This window comes from Parasteatoda tepidariorum, chromosome 3, assembly GCF_982258835.1.
Source record: "Parasteatoda tepidariorum strain Cologne lab strain chromosome 3, Ptep-v5.0, whole genome shotgun sequence".
Classification (NCBI taxonomy): domain Eukaryota; kingdom Metazoa; phylum Arthropoda; class Arachnida; order Araneae; family Theridiidae; genus Parasteatoda; species Parasteatoda tepidariorum.
The window spans coordinates 61,873,303-61,892,935 of record NC_141757.1 but is presented as its reverse complement, the minus strand read 5'-3'; the positions used below and the strand labels follow the sequence as shown (position 1 = coordinate 61,892,935).

General features: G+C 29.2%; 1 protein-coding gene across 16 annotated transcripts in view; it reads left to right on the top strand.

The window, feature by feature from the left end:
* raskol (Ras GTPase-activating protein raskol) overlaps positions 1 to 18,409 on the top strand; it is a 319,700-nt gene extending 301,291 nt beyond the window's left edge. For 10 of the 16 annotated variants that reach the window (XM_087159431.1, XM_087159433.1, XM_087159443.1 and 7 more), the window contains 9 exons: positions 664 to 754; positions 1,094 to 1,213; positions 1,291 to 1,625; positions 4,726 to 5,188; positions 6,351 to 6,618; positions 7,947 to 8,289; positions 9,560 to 9,659; positions 14,827 to 15,050; positions 15,976 to 18,409. In XM_087159431.1, the coding sequence (XP_087015557.1) occupies positions 664 to 754; positions 1,094 to 1,213; positions 1,291 to 1,625; positions 4,726 to 5,188; positions 6,351 to 6,618; positions 7,947 to 8,289; positions 9,560 to 9,659; positions 14,827 to 15,050; positions 15,976 to 16,237 (2,206 nt within the window). In that variant the 3' untranslated portion in view covers positions 16,238 to 18,409. The remainder of the gene's footprint in view (positions 1 to 663; positions 755 to 1,093; positions 1,214 to 1,290; positions 1,626 to 4,725; positions 5,189 to 6,350; positions 6,619 to 7,946; positions 8,290 to 9,559; positions 9,660 to 14,826; positions 15,051 to 15,975) is intronic. The other 6 variants (XM_087159432.1, XM_087159436.1, XM_087159437.1 and 3 more) reach the window with 1 other exon arrangement.
* The last annotated feature ends 1,224 nt before the right edge of the window (positions 18,410 to 19,633 follow it).

Genomic DNA, 19,633 nt, shown 5'->3' with positions numbered 1-19,633 from the left:
TGCTGATAAACACAGGTTCAAACCAATATTCTACTATAGAACTATGGTTCTACTATATTTGGGATTGTGTACAAACCAGCAACCCTTTGGTTTTTTTTAACATTTTAAAAGATTTTACTATTAGTAAACTCTTTAGGTATAAATATAAAAGGTTTCAAAACATCTTAATATCCTTAAGTTTAACAATTAATTAGTAATTTAGAAAAGATCAAATATAATAAACACATAAATTTTTATTTTTTTATAAGTAATTAACACAAACCATAGTTATTATTAATTGCTCTTCGTGTTATGAACTGTTACTTATTACACTATAAATTTTATAATTGTATGTTACCTAAATTTAAAATAAACTTTATTCCTATTTATTCTGTGCCAATTTCTAAAAACATTAACTGTCCTGGCAATAGTTGTTTATTTCAATAAAATGATTAAGCTCTGAATTCATTCTTAATCATGAGTTTCCCATCATACAGAGTTCAATTGTTTTCTGAGTTGAGTTCAAAGTGATTAAAATTAGAACTAAATTGTCACCTAGTGAATAAGTTTTTCTTAGCATTAATATATATATATATATAAATATAAATTTTTATTCATTTACAAAATTATTAAAGTTGTAAGTAGCTGTCTTTTAGAGAAAAAAAAATTCTTTTAAATTTGCAGGTTTGGTGGTAAAGAAAGCTTTATGGAGTTCATGAATGGCTTTGTTGAAAAGGAATGGAGTACAATGAAGGCATTTCTGCGTCAGATTTCTGTAAGCTTAGTCATTTTTATAAATATTGAAATATATTTGTGTTAAATAATAGTATTATTTTAAAGAAGAATTTCAAAAAATCATTCATTTCTTTACTGTTTAATCAATCAATTATTTTTAAAGAGTTACAATTTTAAAAGAATCTATTATTTTTAAGCTCCAGAATAGAAATATAGGTATGAGGCAACGATTTTATGCATTATTAATTGGAAAGGACTATTATGATAATACGATTATAAATTCATATTTCAATTTTGTTTTTTAGCGACCATGTAAAGTGTAGTTCGAAAATATGCTTACCTATCAGTTTAAGTTCTTATTCATTGTTTTAATTTTTAGAGTCCTCCCACCAAAGAGTTCAATAAAAGAAATGAATTTGATGGATATATAGATATTGGTAAAGAAATGGCTATTTTGCACAATTTGCTGACAGAAAATTTACCTAGAGTAAATCAAAAAGTATGTATTTTCAATTCTATCTCTTAATATTTTACTCATATTTATCATTTAATATTAATGATAATTTTCACTTTTAGTGCTATTACGACCATCTCGATACTCTGAAGCAGATACTCGACGGAATATCTGCTGCTTTGGGACGTACTCCGATGGCGAAAATGTCACTAACCCCATCATCTAGCACCAGCAGCACACACACAGACCACAACAGCAACTCCATAAACAACGAAAACATATCTCTGAAACTTAGTGATCATTCCAATATGAAAAATGTTCATCGGGAGATAGTACAAACGTATGTTATGAATTCTGTCCGTACAGTGAATGTTGATACAGATTACCATTCCTTGACCACTGTCAATCAGAAGATGACACCTGTGACGCACGCAAATAGACCTTCGACTTTACCTCGGTAAGATTTTTAAAATCTTTTTATTTTTTAATGAATTTTAAGGCATAAAATTTTTTTCTAGTTATGTGTATAAAGCATTTATTAACTTTACTTTTGATTATTGCTAAGCTATATGTATATATGCTAGCAAATCATTGGTTCCCATGAATTCTCTGACTTGCGAGCTGTAGTGTGTTGTGCTGTTGTCTTGACTTATTAATATCTTATTATTATTAAGATAATGATATTAGAATTACATACATATATAAATAGATAAACCTAAACTGTATTCATGAAATGTTATAGTAAATATTTTCAAAAAGGAAAGGTTATGGCCTCTTAAAAAAAATTCAGATTAGATATTAAAAGGGGGTTTGTGTTGAAATTTGTAATACTTTATGAGGTATTGCATGACTGGTACAGAATATATTCTTGATAAATATTTTAAATATACCTCATAATCTATACATAATAATAAACGCGGCTGTGTGTGTGTGTGTCTGTAATCACAATATATCGCCCCAGAAGCCTCGCCCAGGCACGAAACTCGGCACATAATTGTGTTTTGACATAATGAAGAAGTTTTTTTTTTTTTCTTTTTCAAAAATTTGGATTAGTTTCTTAGTTATCAGTCATTTTGTAAGAAAATCTATGCTTTTTCGTCTTCAAAGAGCCATATTCAAGAAACTATTAAAAAATGCATATACTTTTCTCCACTCTTATAAATGTATGCTAATGCGAACCTTACAATTGAAATATTAATTTTCGACAACTTAAACCAATAATATACGAAGGAATTGATAATTTAATTGTAAGGTTCGCATTAGTTTACATTTATCAAAGTGGATAAAACCTTAACTTTTGTACTAAAAATGTGGCAACATATTAGATACGTAAATAGAACGCTACGCTTTGATATATTTATCGCTGTTCATAATTGTTATAATAAGTTTTTCTTCTTCTTTCCACGCTCTTTTTTTTTTCTTAAGCGGAGACGATTAGGGAAAATTATACTTGAGGATGCCCCTTGGCGAAATTGGTGACTTATGTTTGGCGCTATTCCTGTTTGCGCGGAACACCGTGGTAACAGAAATAACGGCCAAAACATAATGATATTTCAAAAAACATTGGAAAATTTCAACAAAACATCGGATAAAGCTTGCAATGAACCCAATATAAGCAAAATTAATAAATCCAATAAAAAGGATTTTGAATCGAAGCAAAAATTAATGGAGTAGGTGCAGAAAGAAAAGGGAAAAAAAACAACTCCTTCATTAAGCTTGAATATACTCAGATTTAGGTGCACAGAATTATCTAATAACAGTTAGATACTGTCTAAATTTATCGTGAATAGAATCTGTGTACCTCCATCGTCACATAAATTCGGCGAAATATGAATCGAAAATGGCGTTTGTGGTACCGAACTGGTGATGACATTTTTTTATGAAGTCCCTTTTTATGACTGCCCACATACATTCGATCTTATTGACCAGAAGTAAAAGTAACCTTACCAGCCGGTATCTAACGCAGAACTAATGGACCTCTGAAATTACGTATACCGTTGAACATTAATAACGCTAAAATTTAAACCGTTGAGAATCACGATTGGGTTTCAACATCGCCCAGCTTGGCGCTCAACCGCGATCACAACTTGGCGAGAATCAAGGGGCACCCTCAAATATAGTCTACACGACGTTACTTTTTGTAGCGATATAGAAATAGAAATTGATACCATAAAAAAATTATAGAGAAATAGATACCATAAAAAATTAATTCGTTTTTGTGTTCTTTTCATGTATTTAAAGCAACTTTTGTATGCTTTTACAATTTCTGAGGCCTTTTTTTAAGAAAAAAAAAAAACAAGTCTCCACCTGATAGTTATATTATAGGTTAGGTTACCATAGCAAAGTTACATCTTCAAACATCCTCAAGAGCTATAACACATCTGCAGCAGAACTGGATATGAAGACAAAATTGCAGGACAGAAACACTTTAATTGTCCACTAATCTTCAGATTTCCTGCTATGTTTTAAAAAACTTTATTTGTGGAAACCTTTAGCGTGGCGGACAGCTGGCCGCCTTAGGCGGCTAGTTTATTAAATAAATATGAGTCAATAATTGAGGAATCACAGGATTTTTTTTGAGATGCACCAATATGTTAGCATTTCTCTAATTAGAAAAATAAAATAAAAAGTAATAGGATTTAATATTATTTTACCGTGAAATCAGCACAAATACCTCTTTGTTAATACGTCTCAGTTTACCAGCTTTAATGAGTATAGTTGGTCTATTTTCTTTCCCATCATGAATAAATAACTAACCCATAATCTTTTTAATGTACTTAATAATTTTACGAATTGCCCTAAACTTGTTCCAAAAAATACATTTTTGTTATAAAGAAGAAAAATTCGTAAATTTAGTAAGTTTGCATCCTTGCTGAAGTTTTCACAGTACTTTAAAAATATATGTATAATTAGAATGTAAAGTAGAGTACAAGTATTTCTCCCTATGATTCTATAACAAAAATTGTTTCGCTAGACAACTTATGAATTGGCTACCAAACATCCGAATACATCAGTAACATGTAACTCTCTTCTTATCAGGATAATTTATGTTTGTAAACAATTATATATTCAATTGTTCATGCATGTAAGATTTGTTATTGTACAAATGGGGCAGCATATAATGCACTAGGTGTCCCAAAAATGATTAACAATATGAAAAATTTATTAAAAATTGAAATCAATAGAAATGTTGGAGTTGCTGCCTTCTTTTGGAAAACCTAAAGTATCTTTTCACCAAATATAATTAGGTATAAAGTTTGCCTGACAAATGATCTGCAACCTATGGGGCAACTACTTGATTTATCCTTAGGACAAAACTAACTGATACCCTTGCAGTTGGAATGATCTGACGTGTAGCAGGAAAGTTTTCTTTTTTTTTTTTAATAATTAGCAATGTAATTCATTGAAAAATTTTGAAATTTGATGAGAATAACTACCTAGTTTCCTGAACGGAATGCAAGAAATTGTTGGTCATTTTTAAGGCACTCCGTATTTGAATAAATAACTTTTAAAACTAATTTCCCTAATAGTTATTTTAATTTATTTTCTTATTTCAGCAATGCCTACTTACTAGGTAGTGGAAAGAGGGCGGCTTCTGACCTAACAACATCAGATGACTATGTTTTGTGCAGTGCATTTGATGCTGACAAGGGTCTCATATTGACTGGTAACCCAGAGAGCTCTCGAACGCACAACTCTGAACCGGTTTCTCCTCGTTTTACCAAATCCTGCATTTATGGTGAGATCAAAAGTTCAGACGAATTCTCCACGCCTAATCATCGACACCATCAAAAGCCCGTGGAATCTCCAACGATGAGCAACCCAAATCATGGCATTATACTCTCTAATGCCAATATTAATGGTACCAACACAGCCTCCAGAATGCCGAGCAGAGTGCGGGACAAGGAACCTGCTAAACGAAGTGTATCCTGTAATGGACATAGTAATGAAGACACTGTGAATACCTCTGCAGAAATGGAAGTTTCTAACCACAAAGGAAGTCAAATATCTATTAGCCAGGTAAGAATCGAACAGTTATCTGTGCAATATTTTTTTCTCATATTTGTCTCACATAATCATTTAAAACGGTTTGAGTCTAAAGTTGATTACTGTTCATCCACCGTTCGCCTTGATGTGAGGATGGTTATTGGCACAAAGTGGTTGGTATCATGAAACCAGGTGGTAAAATTATGGTAAGTATATGGAAAAACTGTAGTTCAAATGGATCATTGCCATAATTTGGCTTTCGATTTTTTTTTTTTTTAATGGTGAACGGACAGTTAATCGTTGAAAAATTGACCTTACTGAGAAACTTAGGCAATTCTCTAATAAATAAAAGTATTTTAAAAACATACTTGGCAAATGTATGATAGTTTTGTGTTTCTAAATCAGTTTTAAAAATTATGTAATGGTTTGAATTGTATATTTTTTCATTATAAATATTTTTTGATAAACACTTTAATGTTTAGCATATTTACATTTGCCAAAAACTTTTCAAAAAATGTGAGTTCTAAATATTTTATTGCAAATTTCATATGTAAACATATTTACTTCTGCCAAAAACTTTTAAAAGGGGAAATTTTCCTTACCAAATTAATTAAAATTTTTGAATTTATTATTTTCCAATCTTAACTTCTCTTTTGGTTCTTCAGAATGATGTCAATAATATAAAGATAGCTTGAAGCAGTTTAAGTAATTTTTTTACCTACAATTATATTATTCTAAAGCAAATGAATATCAGTGCAATGTCTGGTATAAGTGCAAAAAGAAATTGTAAATTATAAATTGGAAAATCTAAATCAGCAGTATAAGATTTGCATGAAAGGTTAAAATGGTTTTTTTATTTTTTTTTATTCCTTGCTCTTTTTTCATAAATGTTTCACACTTTAATTTAAATTCATTTAAATAAATCTTTATTTGTAGAATTTTGATTATAAGAATAGTCTTATTTTTTTAAAGAAAATAAGTTCAATTTATTTTTTGTTTAAATTTATTTAGGCTAATTTTATTTTTCTTCATATTTTGCTATTTATATTTCATACAGCTATTTTTATATTGCAAATAACTATTATATTGCCCCATAAATAAATACAACTAAAGTTGTTATATTAAAAATGCTTGCTCAAGTACTTAATGATATTTAAATTGAAAACTTTTAATTGGATATATTTTTTTATTTTAGCTGTCGAATGTTGCTTCCTCTGGGTACCAGTCATTTCCATATAGTCAATCAAGTTCTCCAGTGGATCCTGAGCTTCAACCAGATAAGTCTTCTCAAAATCCACCTTTGGCTTTCAACAATCCTATGTATCATTTCCAAACTCCAAATGGTGCAATAACATGGGATCGGTGCAATCGCCAAATTAGAAAACACCTTCGTCTATCTCAGCTCAATTCTTTCAGCAGTCTAAGTGCTGAAGATATCTCAGTCTTCGGACCAAACTCATTAGGTATTTAATTATTTAATACTTTTTATGCATAGCTATTTGTACAAGGTTATTAGGCATCAAAATTTGGCATGTAATTAAAAAATATATATTTGCTTCATTATAGAAGCCTTTTACAAAGAAATAGAACATATATATATATATATATTTATATAAGAAATTTTTATGAAGAAAAAAAAAATTTTTTTTTTTTTAAATCAGACTATTCTTGATTATTAAAAATTGTCCAATTTTTTTGTTTTTTGAAAGCTAATCTCTGAAACATTGTAGCATTTTTACTTTCAATTATCTGGAAAAGATGATTTTAATTAAAACAGGGCTCCCCACAAGTCAGGGAAAACCTGGAATTGTCAGAGAATTTTATTTTCACTCTGAAATGCAGGGAATAGTCAGAGAAAGTTGCAATTTTTTTAAAAAAAACTGGAAAATTCCTATATTATACCTGGAAAATAACCAGTCTTAGAATTGTCAATAACAGTAATCAGTTATTGAGATTAGAATGAAATGATATTTTTTGAAGAGTTTATCAAGAAAACTTTCATAAAATTTCTTTATGTATTTAATTATAGATATACAAAAATGAAAATAAAAAAAAACTCTTAATAAATTGATCATTCATTATTAGTATCTAAAAAAGAATTTACACATATTGGAGCTCATTTTTTAGTATTCATTTTTGCTGTATTGCCTATTTAAATTAATTTATAAAATAATGTGAATTAGTTTTATTGACTTAAATGAATTAGAACAGGCAACTTGATTTGGCCCTGTAAAAATATATTTTGTATTTTTTTTTTTTTTTTTTTTTTAATATCACCTGTGCTTAACTCAAATGAAAATCATCTGCAAATTTAGTAACAAACAATGTTACATTTTGTATAAAGTATTACAATTACCATTTAATTCAAAATGCCGTAGCTAATTAAAACTATTAACTACTTAATGAGACAATATTGAATAATGTAGCATACTAAACATAAATAGTTAAAATCATTTATTTTTTCAACAGATTACACTGCAAATAATTTTTCGTTAAATTGTTGTAAAGCTGTGATTTGTATTCTGTGTGCAGTCTTTTAATTATATGAATTTAACTTTATGATATGACTTTAGTAATCAAAGTTTAAAATTTTAGAATTACTTGGGCATTGCTCTATGGACCATTATTTTGTTTCGGTACTAGTACTAATTTTAATGCTACCTAACTTTCAAGTATCATGTTACAAAATTTAATAATATAATAATGATATAAATAAGAAAATTATTTATATCTTTTATGTAGTTGTTACTATTAAAATGTATTTAATAATAAATTTACTTATTTATTTCAGCCAATGCTGATTCATCTCTCACAATGTCAGTTGATGGATGTCACTGTCCATCAAGTTCATCTTCATCAGACACTGCTAGTTGCAATTCCACCCCTCCTTGTGAAAGACGTAGCCTTTTTAAATCCACAGCCCCTCGCACCAACCCTAGATACTCAGGAGGATCTCATTTATGTTGCAGTGCAACTATAGCATGCTCTCCAAGGTTAGCCACGAGAGCATTGTCGCATCCTACTAGATCTCTTCACTTTTATCATCACAAGCAATGCTTTTCAACCCCATCTCATTCTCATAGGAAGAAAAGAAATTTAAATTTAACATTGTCAAATCCTGACCAAGAACAAATGTAAGAATGTATAAATATTTTAAAATTGTTTATGATACGTGTCTGCTTACTTATCTGCAGAAATTTTTTTAAAAGAATGGTTGTAAGAACATTTTATTTGTGAGAAGTGAACTATTTGCAGAGATGATTGCGCTTACAAAACAATTCGGATTGCAGTTAGCTAACGCAACTATTTGTAGAGATGATTGTACTCGAAAACAAGCCAGATTTTTCGCTATCTGGAAATCCAAGGTCTTGAAGTTTCAAGAAATCATCGATTACATTTATGTATTCAGATTCTTGTATTCAAAAATATTAGAACTATAATTTATACTTAGCATCTCTTTCATTTGTAAATATTTTTTTCTGGTAGAATAATAAATGTGATTAGAGATAAAAGTAAACTTATACATAATTATTAATTTAAATTTATATAAAGATGTTAATTTTTTGAAATGTGTCATTAATGATTTTATCTAGAAATTTTCAGGATTTTTAAATTGGGCTCGCAATCACCTCTGTATTTGTGACTATTATTAATTATCAAGGATTATTGCATCTATCTATTTGAAAAAAATTCCACAAGTCTATATGCAAGTTGCATTCAAGAAAAAATGTTAAGTAATCACAGTTGGTTACTTATATCCAACAAAAAAAATATACAAATGAAGTGTTCTTACTACTATTTCCTCTATCTTTTTTACAACTATGATCATAAAGTGATGTCCTTTTTTTTTCAGAGTCTTTAATTTTATTTAAAGTTTGCATTGCGTTAAATAATTTATTTATTTGACTCTAGAATTATCTGTATTTAATTAAGCAATGCAATAATTAAAATGTTATTATCAATCTCCAATAACACACTTTAAATTTCTCATGGTGAAAAAAAGCTATCTCAAATGTGAATAAACTTTCCATGAATATTATTTTTTATTATTTATTTGCTTTTGCTTTATTAATGAGATCTTTTATCTTAGCTTGTGTTTTATCTTTTAGATTTTCAAAGTGTGAGTTTCTTATTAAACTCGTGTGCTAATTGAAATTTTATTTAAAAATTTCAAAACTTAAGAATTATAAAGATAAATTAATTTTCCTTCCTTATTTTTATGTTTAAAAATTAAATATTAATGCAAAATATTAATGTCCTTTGGGTTGAGGATGCATTCATAGCTAGAAAATGAAAATAAATGTCACTTTCTGTCATTACAAACACCAACTGATTCCTTTATAACCTTTATGAAATGTGAAAGATTTCAAAATGTGTTTTGTTGATGCTTATTTTATTTTCCAGGACAAATATGACTGAAGTTGACAATAGAATTACACACCCTAGTACCCCTGTTAATGATAACTCAAAGTCTGAAAACAATAATGGAAAAACAATGGAAGATGTAAGTAATATACCACTTTTTGTTTTTCTAAAATCAAAGTGAAATAAGTCTATTTAGAATGTTATATGAGTCAGAGGCTTTTAAGGGTTATTGTTTGAATGAATTATACAAATAATTAGTAAAACCCTGTCATTATTAAAAACTTAACCCAATAATTAAGCATGAAATCACAAGAAATAGAGCCACATACCTGGGTGATGGTTGAAACTAGACTAAATATTTTATTATAGAAATGAGGTTATATTAAAGACAACACTGCTGCCATCTATGTCAGCATTTGTGATGCCATCTATTTACAACAATATAAACTAATTCTTTCAACACTCCCACTTTAGTTTACATTTTTGGGAATACTAAAAGAAAATCACAAATGTGCAAAAAAAAAAATATCACTAAATCATTTTAGTCTCATTGATCTTCCACAATATTCATACTTAGTTCTATTAACAGTTTTTGTTAAATAGTCCACATTTATATTTATCATATTCACTCCCACTGTCCGAAGCAATCCTTCTCCTTTTTTTTTGGCGTTTTTCTTCTTCACTTTGACTATTGTCAGGTGTAATTCTCCTCTTGTTAATTCACTGTCTGAAACAATTTTTCTGTTCTTGCTTGGCCTGTCTTCATCACTCTGTCTGCCATCACTTGCTCCTTTTCTTCTTTTAGATTTTGCATTACCACTGTCAGAATCTTCACTTCCACTATCAGAAGCAACTTTCCTCTTTTTAGGCCCACTGTCTGCATCACTTTGAGTAATATCGCTAGTACTTGCTTTCCTCTTTCTTTTAGACTTTTCTTTTCCACTGTCAGACTTCTCACTTGATAAAATAGCTGCTTTAGAAACGATTATACTCCTTTGCTTGGATTCCCTATCTTTCTTACGTTTTTGTCTTTTACCACCTTCTTCTCCTTCATCATCAAGTTTCACGATCATCTCGTGGCACACGTTTTCTCTGTCAGAGCCTGAAGCCTTTGCTTCTTCATCTGATTGTTCTTTATTAGAATTTTCATCATCTGATTGTGCCTTATTGGAACCACCTTCATTGTCAGATTGGGTTTGATTTAGGTTAATGGACCCTTCTGATCTATTACATTCTATTTTAATCCCTAAACAAGAATTTAAATCTTTCATTTCAAATCTTTTACTTAGTTGCCTTTTTGCTAAATTTTTAAGCCTTACTGAGTTGCTAAAAATTAATAAATAATCTGCATAAATATCTACAATTACAAGTTCTTTATCATTTAGTTTAATATACACACAACTATCAAAATAACTTTGCCTAAATCCCATTTCAACTAAGCCTTCTTCTAATGTCAGATACCAAAGCCTGCCATTTTGCTTTAAGCCATCTAGAGCTTTATTAAGAAGTTTCCCATTTAAATTTTGTTCGTAATACTCACTAAACCCATCTGGAATTTTCATATATATTTCTTCATTTAGTGTCCCTTGAACAAAAGCCATAACAGCATCCATTTGATCGATTTCCCAATCATAAATAGCTGCATAAGCCAACAAAACTCTTAATGTTACATAATGAACTACTGAGGAAAACGTTTCTGTATAATCTATTCCTTCGATCTGGGAGAAACCTTTAGCTACTAAACGGGTTTTGTACCTTTCAATATCTCCATTAACATTATGTTTTCTTTTGAATACCCATTTGCAATCAACAATGTTTTTATTTTTAGGCTTATTTACTATGTCCCAAGTTTTGTTTTTAATGTGACCCGCTATTGTTTCACATAAAGATTCTCTCCAATGCCTAGCATTACTACCATTGAGTGCCTCATCAATAGTATTAGGTTCAGAAAGAAGTTCATTTATTGCCACTAAAGCATCTGCAAAGAAAATAGGATCTAAATTTGGCATTTGCAAATCTGGCATACCATTGGTATCAAAATTTTGATAACGAACAGGAAGTTTAACTGTTCTTCCTATAGGTGTCAATTTCGGCATGTCATTATCTACAGTTACATTATTACTCTCATCATTATTTACAAAATCGCCTCTATTCAAACCATTAATGTCATCCTGACCTGCATTAATATCATTTTGGAGTTTATCTGATGTGTTGTCAAAATCAACAATGCTCCCACTGAATAAAGAGTCATCACTGAACTCTGGTGAACTTTTGTCACTGTTATTGTCATGATACATATCATGTTCCAAAAAATGCACATCTCTGGCTACAACAATACTATAATTAGTTGGATCAATTAGACGATAGCCCTTCCTATCCTTACAATACCCAACAAACATTAACTCTCTAGCTTTCATATCCCATTTTAAACGCTTCTGTTTGGGAATATGAACAAAAGCCCGACACCCAAACACCCTTAAGTATTTCAAGTTTGGCTTTTCACCACTCCATTTCTCAAAAGGTGTCATGTCTGGAACCGCAATGGTTGGAGATATATTTTTACAATGAGCTGCTGTTTCAACTGCTTCAGCCCAATATTCCTGGCCAAGGTGGGCATCCACCAACATAGACCGAGCTCGCTCAACGAGTGTTCTGTTGTTGCGTTCTGCAACCCCCATTTGCTCCGGTGTATAAGGGATAGACTTTTGATGCTGAATCCCTTTGGAAGCTAGAAAACTATCCATTTCATTATTAACATACTCCGTCCCATTATCAGAGCGTAAAACCTTAATAGGTTTGCCAGTTTGTCGCTCTACATATGCCTGAAAGTCTTTGAATTTTCCAAGAACTTCAAATTTATTCTTTATAAAGTAAACAAAAGTCATTCGTGACAAATCATCTATGAAACTTATAAAGTACCGAGAACCGCCTATTGATAAAACACTCATTGGTCCACAGAGGTCACTATGCACTAAGCCTAACAATTCTTTTGCTCGTTTAGCCTTACCCTTGGGAAATGGTTGTTTATGTATTTTACCTTTAATGCATGGTATACAATCATTAATTTTCCCATTAAAAGAGAAACCCTCAACCATATCTTGCAATCTAACCATCCCTCCTTCACTTAAATGACCTATTTTCTTATGCAATATTTCATTTGATGAGTTTTGAGCAGTAATTAAAGCCATATCATTATGAATATCTAAAGAATATAATCTATCGCTTACACCTGTTCCACTAGCTACTAAATTATCACCCTTATGAACAAAACATCTTTCCCCTGTAAAGGTAGTAACCATCCCAAAAGTTTTGTTTAAATACTTAATAGATAGCAAGTTAGCAGTCAGTTTTGGAACATGCAATACATTATTAAAAGTTACTTTTGCTTTCTCCCCATTTCTAGATAAGAGAAAACTAACACTCCCTTCCCCCTCAACTTCTATAACAGAGCTGCCTGTTTTAATTTGACTAATACTTGCAGTTTGATAATCTGTTATCAATTCTTTATATGGGGTCATATGGAACGAAGCACAAGAGTCCATGTACCAAACATTAGGATTTGGATTAGAATTTGCAACATAGATACCTGCTACATAAGCTTCTTCCTTCATAGGAGTCTTACTAGAAGTAGGCTTTACATTACCCTTTTTGTTAAATTTATCATACGCATTTTTCTGGCGTAGGGGTCTTTGACAATCTATACTTTTATGCCCAAACAAATTACATTTGAAGCACTTCCCCTTAAACTTATTCCTGCCTTTAAACTTCTCATTAAGGAAAGCTTGATCTAAATTCCCATCAGAATTTGGTTTATCATCCTCAGCCATTAATCTAGTTTTAACGTTATCAACAGTTATCTCTTCCCCACAATTTTTCAAAGCCATAATAAGGGGTTCAAATCTATCAGGTAAGTTAGCTAAAATTATTCCAGCTATTAATTCCTCATCTGCTTTAACTCCTGTTGATTTTAATTGCTGATATGCTGAAATTACTTTATGAAGGTAGTCACACATGTCCTTACAATCTGAATACTTAGTGTTAACCAATTCTTTAATTACAGACACTTTTCTAGTTATTCCTTTATCATCATAAGTTTTTGATAATACTTCCCAGGCTTCTTTGCCACTAGATAAGTCCCTCAAATCATTAAAAATTGTTTCACTAACCCCTTCAACTATGTATGACAAAGCTTTGGCATCTAAAGCTACATCTTCCTTTTTCCCTTCAACATAATCCCATAAATCTCTTTTAATTAAGTGCATTTTCATGGCAAACTTCCAATCAGCATAATTTACCCTCCCAGTTAATTTTTTATGGCTAAAAGAACCTTCTCCCCCTGGCATGATTATTTTTCTTTGTAAACTTGAAATTAAACTATCAAAAAATATAACTATAAAATAATAAATTTTCTATTAAAACATAGTTAGATTAAATTAGTTACAAAGTTTAAAAAAAGAACAACAACATTTATTTAAGTGTTAGCATTTAAGCCTAACCATGTGTTAACACATGCTACCATAATTTATCTATCTTTAATTCTAAAATTTATCAAAGAATTTAAAAATAAATATATTAAACTTAATAAATGTTAGCTATAAATTTCTTGGATCATCCTGGGCCCATAACCTGAAAACTTAACCCAATAATTAAGCATGAAATCACAAGAAATAGAGCCACATACCTGGGTGATGGTTGAAACTAGACTAAATATTTTATTATAGAAATGAGGTTATATTAAAGACAACACTGCTGCCATCTATGTCAGCATTTGTGATGCCATCTATTTACAACAATATAAACTAATTCTTTCAACAATTATAATATTAAAGTAAATTAAGTGGGGTCTCTCGTTTTTTTTATATTACTTATTTTTTATGTGACTTTTCCATTTTCTGTGCAAAATTTCCTGTTTCTGAAATTTTTCGTAAAATATTATGATTTTTGAAAAAATTAAACTGATTAAAACTTATAGTTTTTAATGAAGATTTCGAGGTGTTGTGTAATTATTGTTCTAATTTTTTTTCATGTTTATTTGTTGTAATAACCATTCAAGACCTGTTATATTCTGATCTCACTTTCCAAGTAATTGTAATATATAAATTATTATAAATTTCATTAATGTATTAATATAATTCAGAACATATTTAGATGTTTTGTAAAAAAAAAAAATTTTATTTGCAAAATTAAAGTGAAGTAAATAGTAAATTTAAACATTTGTTTGTGCAACTTATAATGTGCGCAAATATAAATGATATTTTCAAATTATTTTTTTTAATTATTATTATATCATTTGACTTCATTTGTAGAAATTCTTCCATTTATTACAGTATCAGAAAGAAATTGAAAAGCTTCAGGAATCTATGTCTGAACTTCAATCAAAACTTCAAGACGCTGAAGACAAATTGTCCAAACAAGAATCTGCTACAGAAAAAGTGGTGGCTGATTGGCAGGCAAGGCTTGAAGCCGGAGAAGAAAGGATACGCCGGCAACAAGATGAAAAAGACCAGCAGATGAAAAATATTATTACAAGGTATTTCAATGCATTTCTTTTCTTTCTTAAATCTTTATGTATCTATCAACTGTTTATCAGTATTAATATAATAGTTATTAGGACTATGTTATTCAAAAACTCTGACTTCCCATCATTCAAATAATAAAAAAGATGCTAATAATTTTTTTTTAGTAGAAGTAACTGAAACACATTTTGATATAAATTTAAATTAATCGTTCTATATGAATAGAAATCATTTTAAATAAACCATCTATAGTTCATTTATTTCTCATATTAATATTGTGAATTGACCACTTTTTGATCAACAATTAGATGCTTAATCATAACAATCAAGAAGAAAAGGTGGTCAGTTTATCAGGTTTCATATAGAAGTATTTTGGATTACAAGGATTGTTTTCAGAATGGATATGCTCACAATGCAAGGTTCTAGTGTGTTTGTAGCTATGAATCGTTTTTTTTTTTTTTCTGCTGTGGCTGTCTGTATAATGCAGTGTGGCATTACTTACTGGCTGTGTTTTTATAGAGAATATTTTTTTCTATTTTTTAATACAAAAACTGAAGGTTAAGTCTCTACGGCTTCGTTCTTAAATACACCACTATTTATAAATATGCTTTTTATGCCTTTCAATAAATTCCTCTTCAGAAAGATGGTAATCTTTCTGAGGAAAATATTGTACTTACAGCAAACTGCAAAAAGTTTATCTTAATGATTGCAAATAATAGCATGAAACTTACGTATTTAGGGTATATGTTTTGCTTAAGATTTTCTATAGTGATATTTATTCAGCCATAATATTTCTTTTAATAAATTTAAAATATTATTAAGTTTTAACATATTAATTTCGAACCATTATACTGTTTTTAATTTTGCCTTTTTAGCTTTTTAATAAATGATAGAAAAATTGTCTGTTAAACTTGATTTCTTATATACTTTTGTTATCAGGTTAATAACAGTTGAAGAAGAGTTGCGTCGTGAACAACAGGAAATGCAAGGTGTTATATTTTCCAAGCAAAAAGTTATTGATGCTCAAGAAAGAAAAATACAGACTCTAGATACTGCAAACACAAGACTTTTAGCTGCATTGGCACAGTTAAAAGAACGCTATCAATTACGGAATGGAACTATTTCTTCATCTCCAACATCTCCTACCAAATTAGCAGTCATTGAAAATGGTGATACACGCTTTAAAAGCAGTTCATGCTGACTATTACCTGAGCACTCTTACTTGTGAGGGTTTTTTTTTTTTTGTACAAACATATGACCAAATATTAGCCGCTAGTGCGTTTTTCACTTTATTTAGGGCTTCGAGAAGAAGTAAGCAAGTCATCGTGAACGGGTAAATTGTCACAACACATGTGGTCTGTTTTTACTTCCCTGTTTATTTTAAAATGCATGCCACGTATATGAACCTGAAATTGCTGCTATAAATTGATGTGCAGTAGAGCTTGTTCGTCTCAAATCTCACTATTATGCTGCAATAATATTAAAATACAAATGTCTTAAGTATGTATGAAAAATTTGCAATATTATTAATACACTATTTTCTTGTATCTCTATAGTATGTACCAAAAATTTACAAAAACTTTTGATTTATTTATGTCTGGAATAAAAAAGTTTTGCTGAAAATGAGAGATTTCTAAAATATAAAATGGAAATTAAAGATGTCTGGAATAAAAAAGAGATTCCTAAATTTTATGTGGTATTATTAAAAGAGATTATTAATGTCAAGAGTTAAATACAATTTTGCTGAAAATGAAAAATTTTTAAAATTATTAGACAATGTTTGTAGTCGATTTTGGAAGGGGGTGAGAAACAAAAGACTCATTAAAAAGAAGAAAATTTAAATTTTCACTAAGAAATACTATTAATAATATTTTTTACCACAGAAATAAGTTGTGTATTACAACATACTTGCAGGGAATATTATCTTCTTTTTTTAATTCATGTGAAAAATTCTGTTAATATATTTCAATAATTTTCACAAAATTTTGCCTTAAATTTCATAATTAGACAGAAAATTTTTCTAGTTCAAAAACAGTTTTCTCAGTGAATCTCCTATCATACAATTATCAACTAATGTCATAATATCTATATACTTATCACAATATCTACTCTGATTCTATTATTTTTCTTTGATAAGCTGTAAAATAGCCATGATATATCTCCCTCTAAACTTTTTCAGAGGTATACTGATTAAAAAATTATTTCATTCAGAGATATACAGATTTGAATTTGCAAGCTCTACTTCAATTCTACATATTGAATTCTTTGTCCTTGTGAACTAGTCTTTAATTTACTACTACCAAATAGATAAAATATCTAAAGTTAGATTTTTGTTCTGTTATCATAAATTTACTAATACTTTCAGTTTTGTTATAAAATTCTATTGTGTATTTGTATGTGCAAAGTGATTTTATTTTGTACATATCTATATAAATATATTTGTAAATAAAATATGTACACTCATTATTTTAGTATGTACATTTGTTTCATTTATGGTTGTGAAAGTTTTCCTCTGGATTTTCCCTCACAAAATTATTCTTTAAGAGTGGTATGCAACATTTATAACTTATGCTATTTTAAAAAATTATTAATTTTGAACCTCTTTAACTTTTCATCATTTAATTGCATTGTAAAAAACATTGAACTTGAGCACATGCTTTAGAAAAATGTAAATAAACGTGAGGAAAAATGTGCTAATTTTATTTTTATTTACTTCACTTTTCACATTTCAATTTGCTTTATTTAATACTACTTAAAAAGTCATCTTAAATCATATTTAAAAGTTTGACGTAAACAAATCATACATCCTAATATATTCATTTCATTTGAATATTTTGTGATGATGATAGACTTAATATTGCATTTTATGTTATTTAAAAATAAGTGCTACTTTCATAAAATAAAATGCTGATCCAAAAAATTGGAACTTTATTCAAAATTTCATTATCTAGTCCTCAAATAGTTTATCGAAAAATTCGAGACTGCATTTACTTTGTATTAAAAAAAAATTTATTTCAGTGAAAAATTAATATGTAAATGCTTTGAATGTCTTCATTTGTTTTGTATTGAATACATTTGTAAATAATCATATGTCATGAGTATTAGTCATAAAAAAAAAGTACTATGCAAGCTCTGTATTAGTAAATGACGTACAAGCACACTTTTAATGTTCCCTCAATCTATGCAATACAGTGTACAGAATTGACTGTAAAATATTATTTGTCATACCAGTGATAACTTGTTGAATGAGAGAGATTTGATGAATGTTACTCAAAACCCTTTTTTATACAAATTATTTGCATTATTGTTCAGTAAATGTAGCATATACATTAATGTATAAAATTGACATTTGAAATAAATTTTTTGAAAAATATTTTCTTCGTTTTTGTTTCTTCACAATTTTTCACTACAGTCGCCATCTTGGATTTTAGGTTACATTTTTGATTTCTATTTTCTTCATATTTTTTTGTACTTTTAACGATATGCATTCTAAGACAGCTCAATGCATTTCGAAAAAGTAGAAAACAAAAGGGTCCATTTATTAGATTAGTTGAAAAAGCGCTTGGTAATTTTTAGATTTGTGGTAAAAAATTAAAAACTGCACGTTTTTCAGTTTTTAAATTATTCAAAACCTAATTTTATTACAGTTTAAACTGATGGAAGCCTGTTTGGAGAACGCTAAAAAATTCTTTTAACGTTAATTGCATAAAAACAAAGATACTTATCAAAAATCTAAAAACAAGAAACTGTACGCTATTTAACTACCTATCAAAACTTTTTGATTTCAGAATTGTATTTACATAATTTTGTCACAAAATATTAATAGAGAATGTAAAATAGTGCACTTATGTCTCAAATTGCAATAGGGTGCCAAATAGTGTTAGTTTTGTTCAAATTAGAGAGGATTAAAAAGCATATTTAGAATTTTCCCTCCCCACCCCTTTAACAGTCAGGGCTGATTGTGCTCCGGAAAAAATCCGGATTTCCGGAATTTTCGCTAACAGTTATACGGAAGTTTCCGGAGATCGAAGGTCCAGACGTTTCAAAAAATCATTGATCACAGAAGTTTCCGGAAATGAAATTTTCTAAGGTGGAACTTAAAAACACAGTTTCTTTTATTTGTTTGTAAGGGAGAGCCAGAGAGATACTTTATAAGCTTATATTCATGATTAATATTCATTTTTTATCAGTAAATAGTTGTTATAATCATTAAGTCAAGAAAGAAAGACATATTTGTAAATTTTAATTACTTCTCCAGGTCGTCACAGGTATGTGTAAAATTTTTAATATATTTTAAGTAAACTAAGAAATATTGAGAAAAAGAAAAAAAAACTTGTTTAAATTTTTTTTTCAATTTAAACTTTTTTTTCTTTTTAAACTCAAGAAATTTTCCGGAATTTTGACTTGGGCTCACAATCACCCCTGAACAGTTTAGTCTGGTGGTCAGATAACAGGCCTCTTCTGATTTATTAGAACATTACATTTAATTTCCCTTTGTTGTATAAAACTTTTTACATTACAATTAAAGTTATCTTTGGCTTTTTAAATTTAGGGTAAAGTAAATGTTGGGATAAAATTTTACAGTTTTGACTCATTT